The sequence below is a fragment of the Musca autumnalis genome, unplaced genomic scaffold (genome assembly GCF_047663935.1).
Source record: "Musca autumnalis isolate F117 unplaced genomic scaffold, ASM4766393v1 scaffold_1, whole genome shotgun sequence".
Taxonomy (NCBI): Eukaryota; Metazoa; Arthropoda; class Insecta; order Diptera; family Muscidae; genus Musca; species Musca autumnalis.
Window position 1 is genome coordinate 163,137,384 of NW_027411644.1, and position 20,108 is coordinate 163,157,491.

A 20,108-nucleotide genomic window follows, 5' to 3' on the forward strand; every position below is an offset into this window, starting at 1 on the left:
CAAAGGCCTTTTGTAGCATTATAGCGCTGTTGGCAGCAGCTTTGGTGGCTTACCCAATTCAGCGTTGTTTTTCTTGACGATAGCTTGGCAATGGTACGCTTGTCAGCATTAGGAATCGACAAATCCCACGGCAGCGAGAAAAAGAGTTTCGCCCAGCAGCTGTCAACGCAACAACAAACCTATACTGCCACAAAAATATCAGAATTCAACGTGATGAGTTTACAAACATTGGACAATGGATTCGACAGAAGAGCTTCTTGCGTGGATCACGCAGCAACGAATGCAGATTCGGTCCAGATGAGGAAACGCCATCATGGGCACCAGGGGTCAATTTCCACATACTAATCTTGTCAACACTCATACTTAGAATGCTTTTTGCATCGAATTTGCAATTGCTTTTTGACCAGAGCGGTTAGTACCACAACACAGACACGGGGGATAGGAACAACGCCTGTAACAAAAGGCATACATTCAGTATATGAATATAAACTCATTCATTTTCGATGCAACCCAATGACTTACTGGCCTGGTGGTACCACGCTTATTACAACGCCTTAATTGGTAGATGCTTTATCATCAGGGCGATTGGGTGCCCTGAACACTGCTTACTGACCATCTTTCATGATTTGCCATTATTTTCCAGTGGTCTTGCGTTGGCTAAACTCTTCAATAACACGAATAACAATAAAAAAACATTGAAGTTATATTTCACATTGCAGAGAAACAATTGTTTTGCGGTTTTTCACTGCATTTCCATATATCCACCTAGACCGCGTTGTCTTCTTCATTTTTACTTACCGTTTTTCTTGGCCTTTTCTCAAAATAACGAATATTTTATTATGTTTCAATAAAATTGAAATCAAAAATCAATTTCTTGAAAACATAAACAAACAGTATTTTTTATTGTTGTCATTGACTTACAATAACAAAAAAAACTTTCATATCGTTTCATGCATGGTTGTATTTGACAGCTCAAGGACGGATTTTTCAAATGAGATTACCTTCTTATTCTGCCATGCTTTATTTCGAAAATTATCGTAAAATTATCTATATATCGTATTAATTGTGTATGGTTCCAACAAATGGAAAAATAAAAAATGATTTTATCGTTGAAGCATCATAATAAATTTTGATCGATAACAGTTGTGTTCTTCTCCTGATTTCTGCCATACAATTTTGGCCTAGTAGAAACTAGCAGCAAGCATGATCATGGTATGATTGCTGATACGTTGATTTTGAAATTTATGCTGGAGTTTTTGCAATTTCCGTCATTTTTCCGTTCCGGAATTTTTATTAAATTTTTGACAATTCGCTTTTTTCTAACATTACCATTAAAAAAGTACGGGAACACAATGAAAAATAGCATTTAAGAAAAGTAATTTAATATTTGGTATGTTCCAGTACTGCAAGAATCTACTAATTTTTACTATTTTTTTCGATACCATAAAGGAAAAAATGTTATCGTAGTAAAAAATAGTAGCTTCTTGCAGGTTCTGGAACAGAGCAATTTTATTCACATTGTTTACAAGTTTTGATACTAAAATTTTTTGTTGCAGCAATTGACCATCTACCTTGTTTATTGTGATACGTGAAAAGTGTTGCAACTTTAGGTACTTTTTTAGGCAAACACAGGGTTGTATATCATGTGTACTGTGATTTCGATGTTGATTTCGCTGAAATCACGAAATGAGATGATTTCATTTTTGTATGGGAAATCATGATAAATTTTGCATGATTCCGCGCGAAATCACGAAACGCCTTCGAAATCACGAAATGATGCCGAATGTAAACCAGACATTACTGTCCCAGTTTCCAGGGATTTTAAATCAAAAAAAAAAAAAAATGCAATAACAATTGATTAATTTGATAGTTTCTGCCATGGTACAATTAAGAAGGTAGATGCCTCAGCCATGGTACAATTAAAAAGGTAGATGCATCGGCGAATTGCTACAACAAAGCAACTTTTTTTGTAATGTAAAATGTCAAAATTTTCGCCAAATGATCACTTGTTGTCTCTTTTTATCGCTGGTGTTTGTCTATAAAGTGAACACATGCTATCTCTTACTTACCGAATCATATGGTTTTTTGTTTTGATTTTTCATGGCGAATTACAAAAAAAGTTGCTTTGTTGTAGCAATTCGCCGATGTTTCTATCTAAGTAATTGTACCATGAATTCGACATTCCAAAAAAGTTGCTTTGTTGTAGCAATTCGCCGTTGTTTCTACCTTTTTAAATGTACCATGGTTTCTGCATTTATAAAACAGTTGTTTGCTTGTATCCAGCGGAGCAGTTGCAAAAGTTTTACAAAAGTTCGCCAAAATATGCAAAACAAATGTATCAAATTGATAGATGGTGCAAAAGAAGATTAGCATCTATACTATATGTGAAAAACCGATAGGTATTTGAAGGAAACTTGAAAATTGCTGATTTGTTGGTTTCACTATTACGATTTTATTTAATATTATTAAACATTCGACGGACTGGTATAGCAAATTGAAATAGTCAAATTCAGTTTGATTTTGTGCATTAACAAATAAATAATGTAAAAATTAATTTGAATGAAGGCTATCATTGCAAATTAAGGCTACCGTCTGTCGAGGCTATTAATAGCCCGTTTCCACGGTACGTCGTTCGTTCTCTATTCGTTGTTGACCCATAACTACGAATATATTACTTATTTCCCCACACAAAATTCTATGAACGAACGACGATTTTTCTACGTTGTTCGATTAGAAATACTCTCTGAACGACGAATAAGTATGTCCCATCCCTAACAAATGAGAGAATTTATCGAAAAATTAATTGTGACATGTCTAAATTCAATATTGAAAAATTTATTGAAAACACAAAAATTGTTAGAAGAAAGGAAAAAGATGAATGAAAATTAATGAATTAAACTTTTTATATAGATGCAGAAGGAAGATGATTGTGTTTCCTTTTTAATTCCACACACATTTCTTGTCCATTAGTTCAAAATCGCGTAAAAAATCAGAAACAAAAATGAAACAAATAACTGAAAGTCTGTATACACAAATATTGTTTTGGCATGTCTCTCTCTCTCTTTAATTTTGAAAATAGAAACATATATGTAAAAATATATTGAAGATACAAAATTATTCAAAATTTATGGAAAAAATTAAAGAAATATGTGTAGTTAAATATAGAAGATACATTTGAAGGAAAGTCTATTACTTTTCCTATTCATTTAATGTATATTTTATGTGTTTTCAGTTCAAATTTTCGTGAAAACAAGGAAACAAAAATGAAGGAAATTTTGTTTATGTTTCTGTTAATTACGAATGGTGTCGTGGAAACGGGTTAATTCGTGTACGTCGTTCGACAGGCGAACAACGTAATTGAAACGCTCGTGACATACGGTCCTTAGTGACGTGCGCCACGGCCTTTAAGGCCGCGTCACTAACAAATTTTTGGCATCACTAACAAATTTTTCATGTGGTTGTTGTTTTCAAATCGCAACGCGTCGCACAACGGACTGTATGTATTTAGCCCATTAGTCCCGGTCCACACTTAAGAGCTCAGCACATACGGTGCGTTATGCGTCGCGTTACAACAACCACATGAAAAAAAGTGTAAGTAATGCCAAGTTTTTTGAACAACAACAAAATGGCTGACGCATTAAAGTTAAACATAGTTTAACTATTTTGGGACAACGCGTGTCCCAACGTGTCACCCAACGGACTGTATGTGCAGAGGGCATTGAAAAGGTTGTAGAATCTTGAGCTTTGTTCCAGAACTAAGATGTTTTTACAATTTTTACCACTTTTACACATTTTACCCGAAAAAGCGTTCCCGTACACAAAAAAATCGTAAAATGTTCACTTCTCTTTAAACAAAAATGGCGCTGAATGACGCTCTCTTTAAAAACTTTTTACACGACAAATTTGGCCAAGTAAAAAAATAGTAACATGGTTGTCGGCGTCTAATTGGCTGATACGCCGACTTTGACACTTGTTCCAGTTTTTTGACGTATGTGCGCTCGGCACATACGATGCGTGAGCGCCGCGGTACAACAACCACATGAAAAAAGTGTAAGTGATGCCAAGATGGCTTTAAGCCCTCGGCACATACGGTCCGTTTAGTGACACGTTGGGACACCCGTTGTCCCAAAAAAGTTAATTTATGTTTAAAGCCCTTGGCACATACGGTCCGTTTAGTGACACGTTGGGACACACGTTGTCCCAAAAAACTTAAATTATGTTTAACTTTAATGCGTCAGCCACATTAGATGTATTCCAGAACTAAAAAGTTTTTACAATTTTTACGACTTTTACACATTTTACTCGAAAAACGTTCCCGTACACAAAAAAGTTGTAAAATGTTCACTTCTCTTTAAACAAAAATGGCGCTGAATGACGCTCTCTTTAAAAACTTTTTACACTACAAATTTGGGCGAGTAAAAAAATAGTAACATGGTTGCCGGCGTCTGATTGGCTGATACGCCGACTTTGACATTTGTTCCAGTTTTTTTGACGTATTTTCCATTTTTCCGTTTCCGAACTATTTCAAAAAACTTGTGTGTGAGAACAAATTTTTTGCAGTTCTCTCTTTTACGAGTTTTACCATTAAAAAGTACGGGAACGAAGCTATTGTTGTTTTTCAAAAAACTTGGCATAACTTACACTTTTCATGTGGGATAAATTCTGGTCTGTTCTAGAACTCCCGTACTTTTTAATAGTAAAACTCGTAAAAGAGAGAACTGCAAACAATTTGTTCTCAAACAAGTTTTTTGAAATTGTTCGGGAACGAAATAAAGGAAAATACGTCAAAAAACTGGAACAAATGTCAAAGTCGGCGTATCAGCCAATTAGACGCCGGCAACCATGTTACTATTTTTTTACTTGGACAAATTTGTCGTGTAAAAAGTTTTTAAAGAGAGCGTCATTCAGCGCCATTTTTGTTTAAAGAGAAGTGAACATTTTACGACTTTTTTGTATACGGGAACGCTTTTTCGGGTAAAATGTGTAAAACTGGTAAAAATTGTAAAAACTTCTTAGTTCTGGAACAAAGCTCAAGATTCTACAACCTTTTCAAAGCCCTCTGCACATACAGTCCGTTGGGTGACACGTTGGGACACGGGTTGTCCCAAAACAGTTAAACTATGTTTAACTTTAATGCCTCAGCCATTTTGTTGTTGTTCAAAAAACTTGGCATTACTTACACTTTTTTCATGTGGTTGTTGTACCGCGACGCTCAACGCATCGTATGTGCCGAGCGCTTAACTTTAATGTGTCAGCCATATTGTTGTTTTTCAAAAAACTTGGCTTCAATTACACTTTTTTCATTACGATGAATTCATGACACAATTACCATAGTAGATGCATCGGCGAATTGCTACAAGAAAGCAACTTTTTGGAATGTAAAATGTGAAAATTAGTAAACAACTTCGCTGCAAATTTATATGGCCAATCAGAACGCAGAAAACCCGAATCATATGTGGCCTGTTCCCGTACTTTATAAAGTGGTAAAAGTCGTAAACGACTTTCATATATATTTTGTGTACGGGAACGCAAAATGTGTAAAAGTGGTAAAAATTGTAAAAACTTTTTAGTTCTGGAGCAGAGCATGGCTTTGTTTTTTATGGCGAATTCCTATTTTTTGACGTTTTATATTCGATCAGCTGGTCTGACGCATCTACATACCTTGGTAAATGTGCCATACGAATTGAAAGCAAATTGAATTCCCATTCTCTTGTGCCAGACATTGCAAATATAACATGAACATTTTTGAACTTTGTAGAGAGATAGGAGATGAATGAGCTCCATTTCTTCATTTTTACCCATAAACTCAAATCATTTTTATGAAAATTTTCATAGTCTGACACAAGACATTGTATACAAATGTTGGCAATTTAAACTTCGATTGTTGTAGTAATTTGCTGATGCCTCTACCTTAATTATTGTGCCATGGTCAAAACAAAACGTAAAAGAAAAATAAATACAACTTCAACAAACATTTACCTGTAAATGAGTCACTTGGAATAAAACATTTTAAATTGCTGTGAATATTTCTACACTTAAATTATTAAATTAATATAAAATGGGTTTGTTTGGACAAACAAAAAGCAAAGATCCCAAAGAACAGGTGAGATAAATGGAGAAACACTTGTATTCCCAAGCCTGTTTGCAATAGAGGTTGCGAGATGACGACATCATTTGCAAATGGAGCCATAACAAAATAATAACAATACATTTTTCAACTTTTCGTTTAGGTTCAAGAATGGACCCATAAAATACGCAAAGAAAGTAATCAACTTGACCGGCAAATACGCGGTATTCAACGTGAAGAGGAAAAAGTAAAGAGGTCTCTCAAACAGGCTGCCGCGAAGGGTGACAGAGATACATGTGTCATTTTGGCTAAAGAAATTGTTGGAGCACGTAAAGCTATCAATCGGATATACACAACTAAAGCTCACTTGAATTCTGTTCAATTGCAAATGAAGAATCAATTGGGTAAATATTTGAGTAACATTTGCAAAGAAGAAATATTAATTATTTTACTGTTCCAGCTACATTACGTGTTGCTGGCTCCCTTTCGAAATCCACGGAGGTCATGCAAGCCATGCAAAACCTAGTACGCTATCCTGAATTGGCTGGTATTATGCGTGACATGTCAAAAGAAATGATGAAGGCTGGCATTATTGAAGAAATGTTAGATGAAACTATGGATAGCTTGGAGGATACTGAGGAAATGGAGGAGGAGGCTGCCAAGGAAGTTGATAAAGTCCTGTGGGAAATTACCGATGGCAAGTTGGGCGAAGCACCTCTGCCTCCACAAGAATTGGCTGCCGCTGAAAAGACAAAGACACCCGCCGTTGCAGTTGCTGCAGATGATGTCGATGATGATGACGACGAGGAGGATTTACAAGAAATGCAATCTCGTCTCGCATCTTTGAGATCGTAAAAAATGAGGCCTAGCAGATTCGAATAATTAACTATGATCTACGCACTTTGCCTTTTAAGTAGCTTTGTTCGATGTCGATATTAATCAATACTTTTGATTTTGTTAAACAATTTCAGAGCTAACACTACGTTATTCTGAAATTATTTTTCGTTTTTATTAAGTTCGTATGCATATATTGTAGTGTGCAAATATTTTATTTCATTATTTATGAGTTTCTAAACCAAATTTAACTGGCTTAATTTTCATCGTATTGTATGTATTAAGTATTTAATATTTTGTAATGTAAACTATTAAATTAATAAACCGAATATTTATTAGAAAAAGTCCTAAGCATTATATGCAGGTACTAGGTATCTAGGATAAAATGTTTATAGATTCGAACTCACCAAGTTGTTCATCAGTAGACATCGGATTTTAGCATGTTTCTTATTTCTTATCCGATTGGACTCATATTTTGGATCTAGACGTTTTGAGGGTCAATTTTTCGATATTTGGGGTCATATCAAAAATATGCTAAATACGCAAGCATTTTTTACGATTCAATTAATTTTGGAAAATCATTAAAAAGTGTTCTAAAGTAATGGGTCGATTCCATATTGCAACACGAGTCGTGTCGCGTTGTCAGATGCAATTTTTACATTACGTATGGCAAATGTCGCCCGATGACGTCAAATTCATTCGCCATAAAGTTCATTTTCGGGCGACAACAAATTAGCTGTCGCCGTGCATATTAACAAGTGAATAAAAACGAAAAATTTAAACATAAGTAACATTTTATTATTTATTTTAAGTGAATTTGTTTAATATTATATACATTTTCTCGTGTTTGAGTACTTATCGCTCATTTACTCAAAGAGTGTCACATTTCAAAAAAGACAGTTTCGAGAAAAACGCGTTTTAAGTTCGCGATTGAAATTCGACTTCCCATCTTAAAAAGATTATAACACAAAAACTAAAATAACTACTTGGACCATATTTTGCAAACAGTTAGCCAGTTATCAGTGCTAAATTTCTCTGCAAGATCAAGCATGATTTGAGTTGTTTTAGTGCTTCATAAACTCAAAAAACTGTTGTGTTGAATTATGCGAAGCTCGTAATAAATGAGCTGAAACTCTTTGAATTTTAGAGATATCAGCATGAAAATTTGACTTTTTGGCGAAATCGCTCCGCGATTATTTTTTATCGCTTTACGTAATACAAATCTTGTCGCAGAGACGACTGACAACGCGACACGACTCGTGTCGCAATACGGAATCGACCCATAAGTCTTTTGTCGATTAACGTCGATTTTTTGCAGATTATTAAGTTACTGAGATTCTCCAGACATTACGCACAGAAATAAATCTGGACTAATAAGAGTTAAATATAGACAAGAAAACAAAAAACAATTTTCACAAGGTGAGAAAATTTCTTATAAACCAGCGCACTATAGGTAATTTGCCCTGTTTTTGAGACAAAAACTAATAAAGGCGGAATAAAATGATTTTTTAACTTTTTAAATTATTTATCTGTAAAAGTGAGATAAAACAAAGATTTCTACAGATAAATTCGAATTTTACGCCATTCTTATACCCTACACCACACAGTGGTAAGGCGGTCATCAGACCATCTGCTTTTTCACATGTATGAATCAGCTGTTCTGTATATTAGTATACCCAAAGTGACAACATACATACGAAAAAACAAATGGTCTGATGACCGCCTAAGGGGTATTATGTCTTTGTGCATTTGTATGTAACATACAAAAGGAAACGAAATAGACCCACAGTTCCTTTTGGGGATATACATACAATCACTTTCTGAGTCGATTTATGCGTGTCCGTCCGTCTGTCTGTCAGTCCGTCTGTCCATGTATTTTTGCTCGCAACATACAGGTCGCATTTTTTGTGCGATTCAGCTGAAAATTGGGGACTACAACTTTTTTAGCGATAGGAAGAACGCTATTGCTTTTCGTGAAAATCGATTCAGATTTGGATATAGCTCCCATATATATTTTCGCCTGATTTCACGTATTTGCTGCACCAAACACGCTATGTACGTCTAGTTTTGATGAAATTATTAATGTGTGACTAAATTTTGTCACAAATAAGTGTGCAAAATTATATTGAAATCGGTCCGGATTTGGATATAGCTCCCATATATATTTTCGGCCGATTTCACGTATTTCCTGTACCACACACGCTTTATATGTCCGATTTCTATGAACTTTGGAATGTGTGACTGAATTCAGTCTAGAAATAAATAAGCCAAATTATATCGAAATCGGTTCAGATTTGGATATAGCTCCCATATATATGTTCGCCCGATTTCACGTATTTGCTGCACCAAACACGCTATATACGTCCGATTTCGATGAAATTTGGAATGTGTGACCGAATTCTGTCTAGAAATAAATGTGCCAAATTATATAGAAATCGGTTCAGATTTGGATATAGCTCCCATATATATTTTCGGCCGATTTCTCCTATTTTCTGTACCAAACACGCTATATATTTCCGATTTCGATGAAATTTGGAATGTTTGACTGAATTCGGTCTAGAAATACATAAGTGTGCCAAATTATATCGAAATCGGTTCCGATTTGGATATAGCTCCCATAAATATTTTCGGCCGATTTCGTGTATTTTCTGCTCCAAACACTATATATAAGTCCGATTTCAATGATATTTGGAATGTGTGACTGAATTCGGTCTGGAAATAAATGTGCCAAATTATATCAAAATCGGTTAAGATATAGATATAGCTCCGATTTATATTTTACATATTCACAGTGGTGTAGGGTGTCATATAGTCGGCCCCGCCCGACTTTGATCTTTTCCTTACTGGTTCTTACTCCAAGCGATGTGATTTCTAGCAATCTTTATTATTTGTTGCATATTTTTATACCCTACACCACTACGTGAAAGGTATATAATATTAGAAAACTTACATACTTTTGAAGCTTGTCTGAAAATACAAAATACGACTACATTTGATTTTAACATTTTCGACTTGTTCTTTAATACAAACCTTTGTAACATGTTCCGTGAACAAAGTGGTTTCAGCATTCCGTAACCACGTTGTTAATGGGAAAGACGCTGTGGTACGACGGAAAAGTCATTTAAAACATATGAAAGTATAATGATTTTACGAAAAGTGCATTTTCCAAATACAGGGTGCGGCTAAAGTTACTATATGATGTAAAACAATTGTAACTTCTTTGCTTGCGAGTATTTAACTTTTTCTTTTTTCCTATTTCAGAAATTAAACTTGGGAGAATATTTAAAAATGGAACGCTATACAATTGCGCAAAGAACTAAGATTGTTTTTCTATTCATTGAAAATCATCGTTCGATAATTAATACTCAACGTGCATACAGAAGATTTTATGGTGTAAGAACTGCTCCAACGGGTCCAACCATTCGTTCGTTGGTGAATAATTTTGCTGAATATGGGACAGTCGGAGATTCAAGACGTACGGGCAGACCTCGAACTGGCAGATCGGCCGAAAATATTGATGCTGTGCGACAGAGCGTCGAAGAAAATCCGGAGACATCAACGAGAAGACGATCTTCCCAGCTTGAAGACTTCGTATCTCGTTGATCAAAATTAAAATTTTTTGTCAAATTTAATGATGACCGACGAAGCGCATTTTCACTTGAATGGTTTCGTAAATAAACAAAATAACAGACTTTGGGGATCCCAAAAATCTTCATCAGAAATCTTTACACGCAATTCGTGTTACCGTTTGGTGTAGCATTACTCAACAAAGTTATGGAAAATGCCATAAAAAGATCACATTTTTTGCGTTAGTGAAATCGGATCTCATTTAACTGATATTATTTTTCATAATTAATGTAAAAAAATAACATAAAATAAACTTTCTTTTTATCATAATTTTTTTTTTTGTTTTTTTCATTCCATTCAATAGTTATTTAAAAAACAAATCATATAGTTACTTTAGCCGCACCCTGTACATAGAAGGTTAAAAGTGGTAATGTTATTAACATCGAAAGTCCCACAAGTTATGCCAGAAAGCACCAATTGCAATTTGAATCTGCAGAATATAATGTAAGGAAATATAACAACAGGTTACTCAGCATTTTATAGAACCTGAATAATATTGCTTATTCGTAGATAGTAGTATTGACGCGGTGCAATTCGGAATTTGTCTATCCATTTCTATTAACTTCTTTGCAATTGTAAAAATTTGGTGTCTATTTAGTGAAAACCTTATATAGGTTCGAAAATGGACAAAATACATCACAATGTACATGTGGAATGTACAAATATAAAAGCAAAAGTAATTACCATTAACTGCATATATGCAAAATCAAAAGATATTGTGTATCTTAATTGAAGGTGAGGTATAGTATGAGGCTTAAAAAGGTTACCGCATTTGTATCACAATTTTGTAAAGCTAGTTATGAAATTCACTGTTTCTATATACAATACCAGGCAATGTAGAAAATATACATAGATTATGTTACAACCAGGCAAGATACGTATTGTTGAATTAAATTCCAATGTTTCTTAAGGAATATACAAAGAAACTGAAATAGCAATGTTGTTCTTAATTATAATAAATAATCTGAAGATATACATCAACAAATTTAACAATTGAATTTATTTCACACGCAAGAACTTTTCTGAAATTGTTATTCAATGAAATGAAAATATAATTATTCGAAAGTAAATAGTGATTTCATCGTTATAAATGGGAAAGCACGAACAAATTCGTTTGTACAAATTCTTTTTTTTTGTAGTTTTTGTATCATCTGCGAGAAAGAAACATCATGTTTGGTGCATTTTGTAGGCAAATAGTATAATCCTTTGAAACAGCTGTTCTATGCAGAGGATTTATTCATGTTGGGAATTTGTCCTCTGCAAAGAAAAGTGTTAGATCTAAGGATTCCGTACGACTGCTGCGCCATATCTCGACTTTGCCTGCAAAATCTTTTCATACGTCACATTTGGTTGCAAACGATCTGTTACGTTATGTCCAAAATGCTCGATAGTTGCATGAGTAGAGCAAGATGCAATAGAAATATTTTCATTATTTCCCATAATGTTCAACAATGATCTTATGGTTGCTACAAAGCAATGTTTTTCTGAAACCGTCGTTCGTCGCAAAAATGTAAAAAAATTGTTTAAAACCACTATTTTGTCTGCAAACAAATACTGTGTTTCATTGAAAATCAGATTCATAAAAGGTATTATTTGTGTAATAATTGTTATTGTAGCATTTAATGATGGATCATTGTCTGTATTTATTTTTTCTTATTCATCATGAACATCGTTATTGAAAATTTCTTTGTGAAATCTCTCAGAAAAACGTTTGTATTTATAATCGTCATATAGGTACATGCCGGTTGTACAAGTCTTAATGTGATCTGTATTAGCCAATACATAGGAATAATGCATTATCGTATTCATCAAATTCTTTGAAATATTGTGGAACAAATGGAACACGTCGAATGCCCACATCATTGGGTAACCTGGTACTGCCTCATAATTTTCTGCACCATCAATTAAAGTTGCGAATAAATCTCTATGTGGCGAATATGCATCACATACCGTTAGTACGATGTTTGCATTTATATTTGTTGCTCTATTATAAATTGTGGTCAACATTTGTCTAAGATTGACTGAAGTAAATCTTTCGCAATAGTCTACACCAATCCAAATTTGCCAATTGCCGTGAAGGCTAGTTAGTAGAAACATTTGAGCCTCATTCCGTGCACGGTACAGTCTGAAACCATCAAACGAAAGTACGCATAACCTTTCTTGTGCAGGGTTTAAGGTTAAAATGCAGTTAAGAATGCGTGTTATTCTATCGTTAAACGCCATTGGACACTGTGGACGCAACGCTGTCAAACTTTCAGGCGATGGAAGTTGCAATGTTAAGCGTTTCTGTGCAATTTTGTATTGTCTTTTCAAAAATAATAGTGCTATCTTCATCGCTTTCATTTGTTCTTCAGTATATGGCGGACGAATGTTCCCATCTGTAATATCTTTGAAAATTGTTCTCCAATTAGGCAGTGCTAGGGTTGCAGCTGCTGCTACTGGAAGTTATAGAACTCCATCCTTAGGTGGAACTTCTCCATCCTCAGGTGCAGGTTCTACAACCTCAGGTGCAGCTTGTGCTAGTGCAGGTATCTCACCGTGTAAGTTATTTATGATTTCCAAGCAGGAAATAACACTAATTAGTTAAGGAGAAACATTATTGGACTCTTCCCCGAATCCCAGAAAGTCTTAATTTTCAGAGTCATAATCCATTGCATCATTTTCAATGATAGGAATTTCTTCATGATTTTGTTGTATACCATTATGCTCATGATTGCCAACTGGCATTTCAACATTATTCTGTCCTTCTTCTGCTCTGTGCGCAACAAGATCGGGCAAATAGGTGGGTCTAGTGTGTGCAAAAAATCTTTTGGATACTGAAATATCACAACTTCTAAAATGTCTAGAGCAAATACATATGATTCAATTGATTTTCCTGTCGTACGGTGCCGTACTTTGCCAATAACAATGGTATCCAGTTCTTATTGACGGAATGCATACATACAGTGACACAGAAAAGTATACATACACCCTACAAAAATGCAATTTTGGCTAAATCGTTGGGTTTTTTACAGCAACAACTGCACTGTGTGGCTCCTTGGTGACAAAGTAACCAAAATTACACAAATTTATTTTAATCTAATACGTATATTAATTACAATTAAAGAAATTCAATTTTCACAACACAGAAAAGTATACATACACCCCAAGGAAATACGAATATTATCGTAAAATTTATGGAATTAGTTGCAAAATGTATACATTTTTTAGTTTTGGCGAATGTCTCTGGGTATCTCAGATATATTTTAGAGAAAAGAAAATAATTTTTGGGGGTCAAATGCAGTTATTTAGGGTCAAATTTCTTATATACCACGTTAAAACTGATCCTTGCTTAATTTTTTTGCGTTTTTAGGTATTGTACTTTATAAAAAGCAAACAAATTAGTTTCAGATTGCAAATCTTGAGACACAAGAAAGCTTTGGAGTTGTTATTGAGCAAAATATTCCTTCCTGGACGTCGATTAATGCACGTTTTTCCTCAAATTTCTCAGGAAGTTAATATATTCTGCGGAATTCCTGGCGCAAATTACATACAAAATGCATTGAATTGCCTTGTAATATGGTCTGATACAATCCTTGGGCCTTAATTGAATCTGAAATGTGAAATATTTTGTTACAAACCTGTTCCCAAAGCTTCGAAAGCAACAAAATATAAGCACTACCAAAAAAGCATGAAATTTGTACTGTGAACAACGTAGTTTTCGTATTATGATCATTACGGATACTATAGGCGCGAAACGTTTCGTATAATTGTACATTTCTGAGTCAATTGATGCCCAAGGATTGTATTCGACAATATTACAAGGCAATTCAAGGCCACCTATATGTAATTTGCACCAAGAATTCCGCGGAATCTATTTACTTCCTGAGAAATCTGAGGGAAAACGTGCATTTATCGACGTTCAGGAAGGTATATTATGCACCAAAACAACTTCAAAGCTTTCTGGGGTGTCAAGATTTGCCATCTGATACGAATTTTGTGCTTTTTATAAAGTACAATACCATGATGAAATTATAAGGTGGCGTAAAACGGCCAGCTGATTGGTTTCAATCTGTCAAATATTTTGTTATTGTGAATAAATTGTATGAAAACGTAAACAAACATTTTGACATATTGAAGAATTTTCGGCCAAAATAGAGTTGTTGTTGTGCTACTTACGTGACCTGTTAAATAGATCTTGGTACAATACCTAAAAACGCAAAAAATTAAGCAAGGGTCAGCTTCAACGAGGTATATAAGAAATTTGACCCTAAATAACGGCATTTGCCCCCCAAAAATTATTTTCTTTTCTCTAAAATATATCTCAGACACCAAGAGACATTCACCAAACCTAAAAAATTTATAAATTTTGCTACTAATTCCATAAATTTTACGATAATACTCGTATTTCCTTGGGGTGTATGTATACTTTTCTGTGTTGTGAAAATTGAATTTTTTTAATTGTATTAAATATACGTATTAGATTAAAATAAATTTGTGTAATTATGGTTATTTTGTCACCAAGGAGCCACACAGTGCAGTTGTTACTGTAAAAAACCCAACGATTTAGCCAAAACTGCATTTTTGTAGGGTGTATGTATACTTTTCTGTGTCACTGTAGTTCCATTTGCCATTGGGGACAGAGGAGACTCTGTTGTGGTATGGCGTTGTATGAGTGCTTCCGGTGTAGGAAATCGTGTCTTTATGGAAGGAATTAAGGATAAAGGCCTGCGTACATAAGCTGCCTTGCCTGCTTACCTTGCTTGCTTCTGATAAAAGAATAAAAAAGAAAAGGGCAACCCAGTTCGATATTTGCTCGGCCTTCTTTATTCTTTTATTTTTATTATGTCAGAAATGAAGCAGGAAAGCAAGGCAATCAGGCAAGGCAGCTTATGTACGCAGGCCTTAAGATGTATTATTTAAACATTCTGAAAGGATAATTTGAAATTTAGGCGCTGAAAAAATGGGATTTTGGGCAAAATTCCAATTTTATCAATATATGAGCCCGAGCACAAATCACATACTTTTCCAAAATGGATGCTATGTAACTGTCCAAAAGTGATTCAAACACGGGGATTTGTATCCTATAGATAATTTATGGAGTATTTTGGAGACAAATATAAAAAATCGTAACATCTAAAGTATAGGAACCCTGAAATATGCCTTGCAAGGAGAATGGGGAAAAAATCCGATATCTTGCCCCGAAAACTGAGTTAAATCTTTGCCAAAAAGGCTAAAAGCTGTAAAGGATAACAAAATATGTCATACCACGGGCTGAAACCCTAAAAAATCCTTTTTGTTTCATGAAAATTTTAGAGTACATACTTTTCACTGTGAGGTAGAAATCGATGTTGTTTAACCATTTTTATTTTTTTTATCTAAATTTACCTGAATTTCGTTAATTTTATTTTATTATATTTAAGTAAAGACACTAATGTAAAAATATAAAAAGGAAAGTAATCGCTATCATTAACCAATTCTTAGCAATCGCAGTTTTAATGAAAGAAACTGAAGTGGATACTTTTGACTGTGATTCACTGTATATGCTTTTGGAACTAGGTTCCATAAAGAATATTTAAAAAAAAAACTAGCGGACCCGGCGAACTTCGTCTCGCTATTAAGGAATAAAATTTCATACAAAAACTCAATTTTCGATTTTTCCAATTTTTCGACTTTTCCAGAGAGATTTTCCAAAATTTTCTTCCGTAAAGACCTTCTCCTCGAAAATGCGAATAACTGACAAAAAATTTTACAGAAATCGGCCTAGCCGTTCTCATTTTATGAATTACTATACATTTTTTACACCATTTTTATATATATAGATTATATATCTTTTATTATATGTAAGTATACATTTTAATAATTGCGAACAGAATCTTTGTTCATGTGTGCAAAAATATTATATTTTACAGCAAATTATTAAAATGTAGCGCTAAGGAAAAACGCTATCCCAGAAAAGAGAAAACTGGTCATATTTCATTATAAAAACAGCAGAAATAAAAGGAAATTATGCTTATTTTTGAATATTTAGTCGAATATAGCTGAAATAATGTGCAAAAGTCACGAAAATATAGAAATAATCGATTTCGTGAAACACATACATACATACATAAGCCAGCCAAAACCAAGGATTGGAAGGGAAGGCTAAACCGCCCATAATTTTTTTGAATTTGGTCACTAAGTCCTAAATAACTTTCAAAAGATAGAAAATATGCACTTACATTACAAAAAAATCTTAAGGATAAAGCCTTTCATGGCCTTGTAACACATCACAAACCATCGGCTTATTTACGTAACCAGAAATCTAGTTCAAGTTTCACTTTGATGTACCTTCAAAACTTGATGTACAGTATGCAAAGTTCATATTCGTACACCCCTAAAAAATGAACAAAATCGTTATTAATATTTTATGTGCAAATGTGAAATAATTGATAGGAATTACCATAACGAAGAAAGATTTAAGAATAAAAAAACAAATTTTTAATTTATTCCGTCATTTAGGTATAGATGGCGTCTGTGTGGGTGGCAAAGTTCGTATTCGTACACCTATAAGCACTATATATTTGGAGTTTTTAAGGATTTTCAAAGCAAAATACCGCAAATTTTTGTTCTTTTCTTCTTTTGGAATGGCTCTGGTATAGAAATATGTAAAAATAACGGCAATTTTATTAAAAATTTTGTATGAATAAAAAGTCGGACGATTATTTGAAATAATTAAGAAAAATGTGCTAGATATGATTAACTATTGCAATTTATTCCCGAATTTTTGACGAAAATAGCTAATAGCAGTCCTTCTGTAACAATATTCGAGGTCTAATATGAAAATAAATGTTGTCAGCGTTTTGAAATGCGAAGAAACGTAATCCGGGCCTAGGTAAAGTAAACACATTTTTGGATTTTACTTGGTAAAAATCGCAAGTTTGGTTTCATATTTGACATAAAATGTATTGAAGTTTCAGAATACGGTTTCGAAAATCATTTTATGTCGAAAACTGTGAGAAATTATGAAGAAAAATGAAACTGTACAAGTTTTCATACTGTCTGCGTACGACTGAAATTCTACGCTTACTTTGAACGAGGGTTATAGCTTCCACAATTGCGAAAATAATGGTTTTTACTTCTTGAAAATATTTCTTTACCGAAAGATCCAAAATGAGTACAGAAATGTCAAAAGAATGAAGTAAATTTTCCAGGAAAGAACGTGGGGTAACCTTTTGAAAAAATTCATTATTTCTGGGGAAATGTTCTTCCTGAAAAATTTATTATTCCTCGTAATTTCCGATATGTCTTGATATAAAATGATTTTAGAAACCGTATTCTAAAACTTTAATACATTTAATGTCAAATATACAGTCAGGGACAAAAGTTTACATACACCCCACAAATCTAAGGTTTTAGGACAAGTGATGATTTTTACGAAATTCCAAGTATGCAGTTTTATTTCTTCTCACTAATAAACAATATTTGAAACAACAAAAGTATAATCCATAATACAAAAAATTTTACAAAAACCAAAAAATGGTGGGGACAAAAGTTTACATACACCCCAAGGAAATTGTGTATTGCCGTAAAATTTATGGAATTAGCGGCAAAATGTCTACATTTTATTGTTTCAGCGAACGACTCTGGGTGTCCAAGATATATTTTAGAGAAACAAAAATAATTTATGGGGGTTAAATGCCGTTATTTAAGGTCAGAATTCTTGTATTCCTCATCAAAGCTGACCCTTGCTTAATTCTTTGCGTTTTAAGGTATTGTACTTTATAAAAAGCATAAAATTAGTGTCATATGGCAAATCTTGAGACCCTAGAAAGCTTTGAAGTTGTTCCTGTTCATAATATATCTTCCTGGAAGTCGATAATGCACGTTTTTTCTCAGATTTTGCTTGAAGTTAATAGATTCTGAAGAATTCTTTGCGCAAATTACATCCAGAAGGCTTTGAAGTGCCTTGTAATATGGTCTGATACAATCCTTGGACATCAATTGACTCAGAAATGTACAATTATCCGAAACTTTTCGCCCCTATAGTGACGGTAATTATCATAATACAAAAACGACATTGTTCACGGTACAAATTTCATGCTTTTTTGGTAGTGTTTATATTTTGATGCTATGGAAGCTTTGGGAGCAGGTTTATAACAGAATATTTCACATTTCTGGTTCAACTGATGTCCAAGGATTGTATCAGACCATATTACAAGGCAATTCAAGGCCTTCGGTATGCAATTTGCGCAAAGAATTCGGCGGAATCTATTAACTTCCAGCGAAATCTCAGGGAAAACGTGCCTTATCGACGTCCAGGAAGGTATATTATGAGCAAGAACAGCTTCAAAGCTTTCTAGAGTCTCAAAATTTGCCATCTGACATCTTTTTATAAAGTACAATACCTTAAAACGCAAAGAATTAAGCAAGGGTCAGCATGGATGAGGAATACAAGAATTCTGACCTTAAATAACGGAATTTAAGCCCCAAAAATTATTATTGTTTCTCTAAAATATATCTTGGACACCCAGAGACGTTCCCTGAAGCAATAAAATGTATAAAAATTGCCGCTAATTCCATAAATTCTACGGTAATACACAATTTCCTTGGGGTGTATGTAAACTTTTGTCCCCACCATTTTTTGGTTTTTGTAAAATTTACCGTTATTTGTATTATGGATTATACTTTTGTTGTTTCAAATATTGTTTATCAGTGAGAAGAAATAAAACTGCATACTTGGAATTTCGTAAAAGTCATTACTTGTCCTAAAACCCGAGATTTATGGGGTGTATGTAAACTTTTGTCCCTGACTGTAAAACGAAACTTGCGATTTTCACCAAGTAAATACCAAAAATGTGTTTACTTTACCTAAGCCAGGATTACGTTCCTTTGCATTCCCAAACGCCGACCAAATTTATTTTCATATTAGACCTCGAATATTGTTACAGAAGGACCGCAATTAGCTATTTTTGTCCAAAATTCGGGAATAAATTGCAATAGTTTCATATCTAGCACATTTTTCTTAAGTATTTCAAATATTCGTCCGACATTTTATTCATGCAAAAATTTTAATAAAATTACCGTTATTTTTACATATTTCTATAGCAGAGACATTCCAAAAGAAGAAAAAAACAAAAATTTGCGGTATTTCGCTTTGAAAATCCTTAAAAACTCCAAATATATAGTGCTTATAGGTGTACGAATACGAACTTTGCCGCCCACATGGCCGCAATCTACACCTAAATGAAGAAATAAATTAAAAATTTGTTTTGTTATTCTTAAATCTTTCTTCGTTATGGTAATTCCTATCAATTATTTCATATTTGCACATAAAATATGGAATTTATAACGATTTTATTAATTTTTTAGGGGTGTATGAATATGAACTTTGCATACTGTACATCAGAAACTTGGTGAAATGGAGTTAGTTTTGGAGCTTCTAGGACACATTTATTTATCAATGACTTATGATGTATTACAAGCAGTGTTGCCGAATTTGCTGATTTATCGTCATTTTGACGATTTTTTGGCCCAAAATTGAAAATTGACGATTTTATGGTCCAAAATGACGATTTTTACGTAAGCCAGAAATGCATGAAATAAAAGACGATAACAACAT

At 33.8% G+C, this 20,108-nt stretch overlaps 1 protein-coding gene across 1 annotated transcript; it reads left to right on the forward strand.

The window, feature by feature from the left end:
• Window positions 1–5,879: 5,879 nt before the first annotated feature.
• Window positions 5,880–7,245, forward strand: Vps24 (vacuolar protein sorting 24). Its single transcript, XM_073958829.1, has 3 exons — window positions 5,880–6,103; window positions 6,231–6,471; window positions 6,528–7,245. Exons 1-3 carry the CDS (start codon window positions 6,059–6,061, stop codon window positions 6,920–6,922), a joined length of 681 nt encoding a protein of 226 aa, XP_073814930.1. The 5' UTR covers window positions 5,880–6,058; the 3' UTR covers window positions 6,923–7,245.
• Window positions 7,246–20,108: the final 12,863 nt, after the last annotated feature.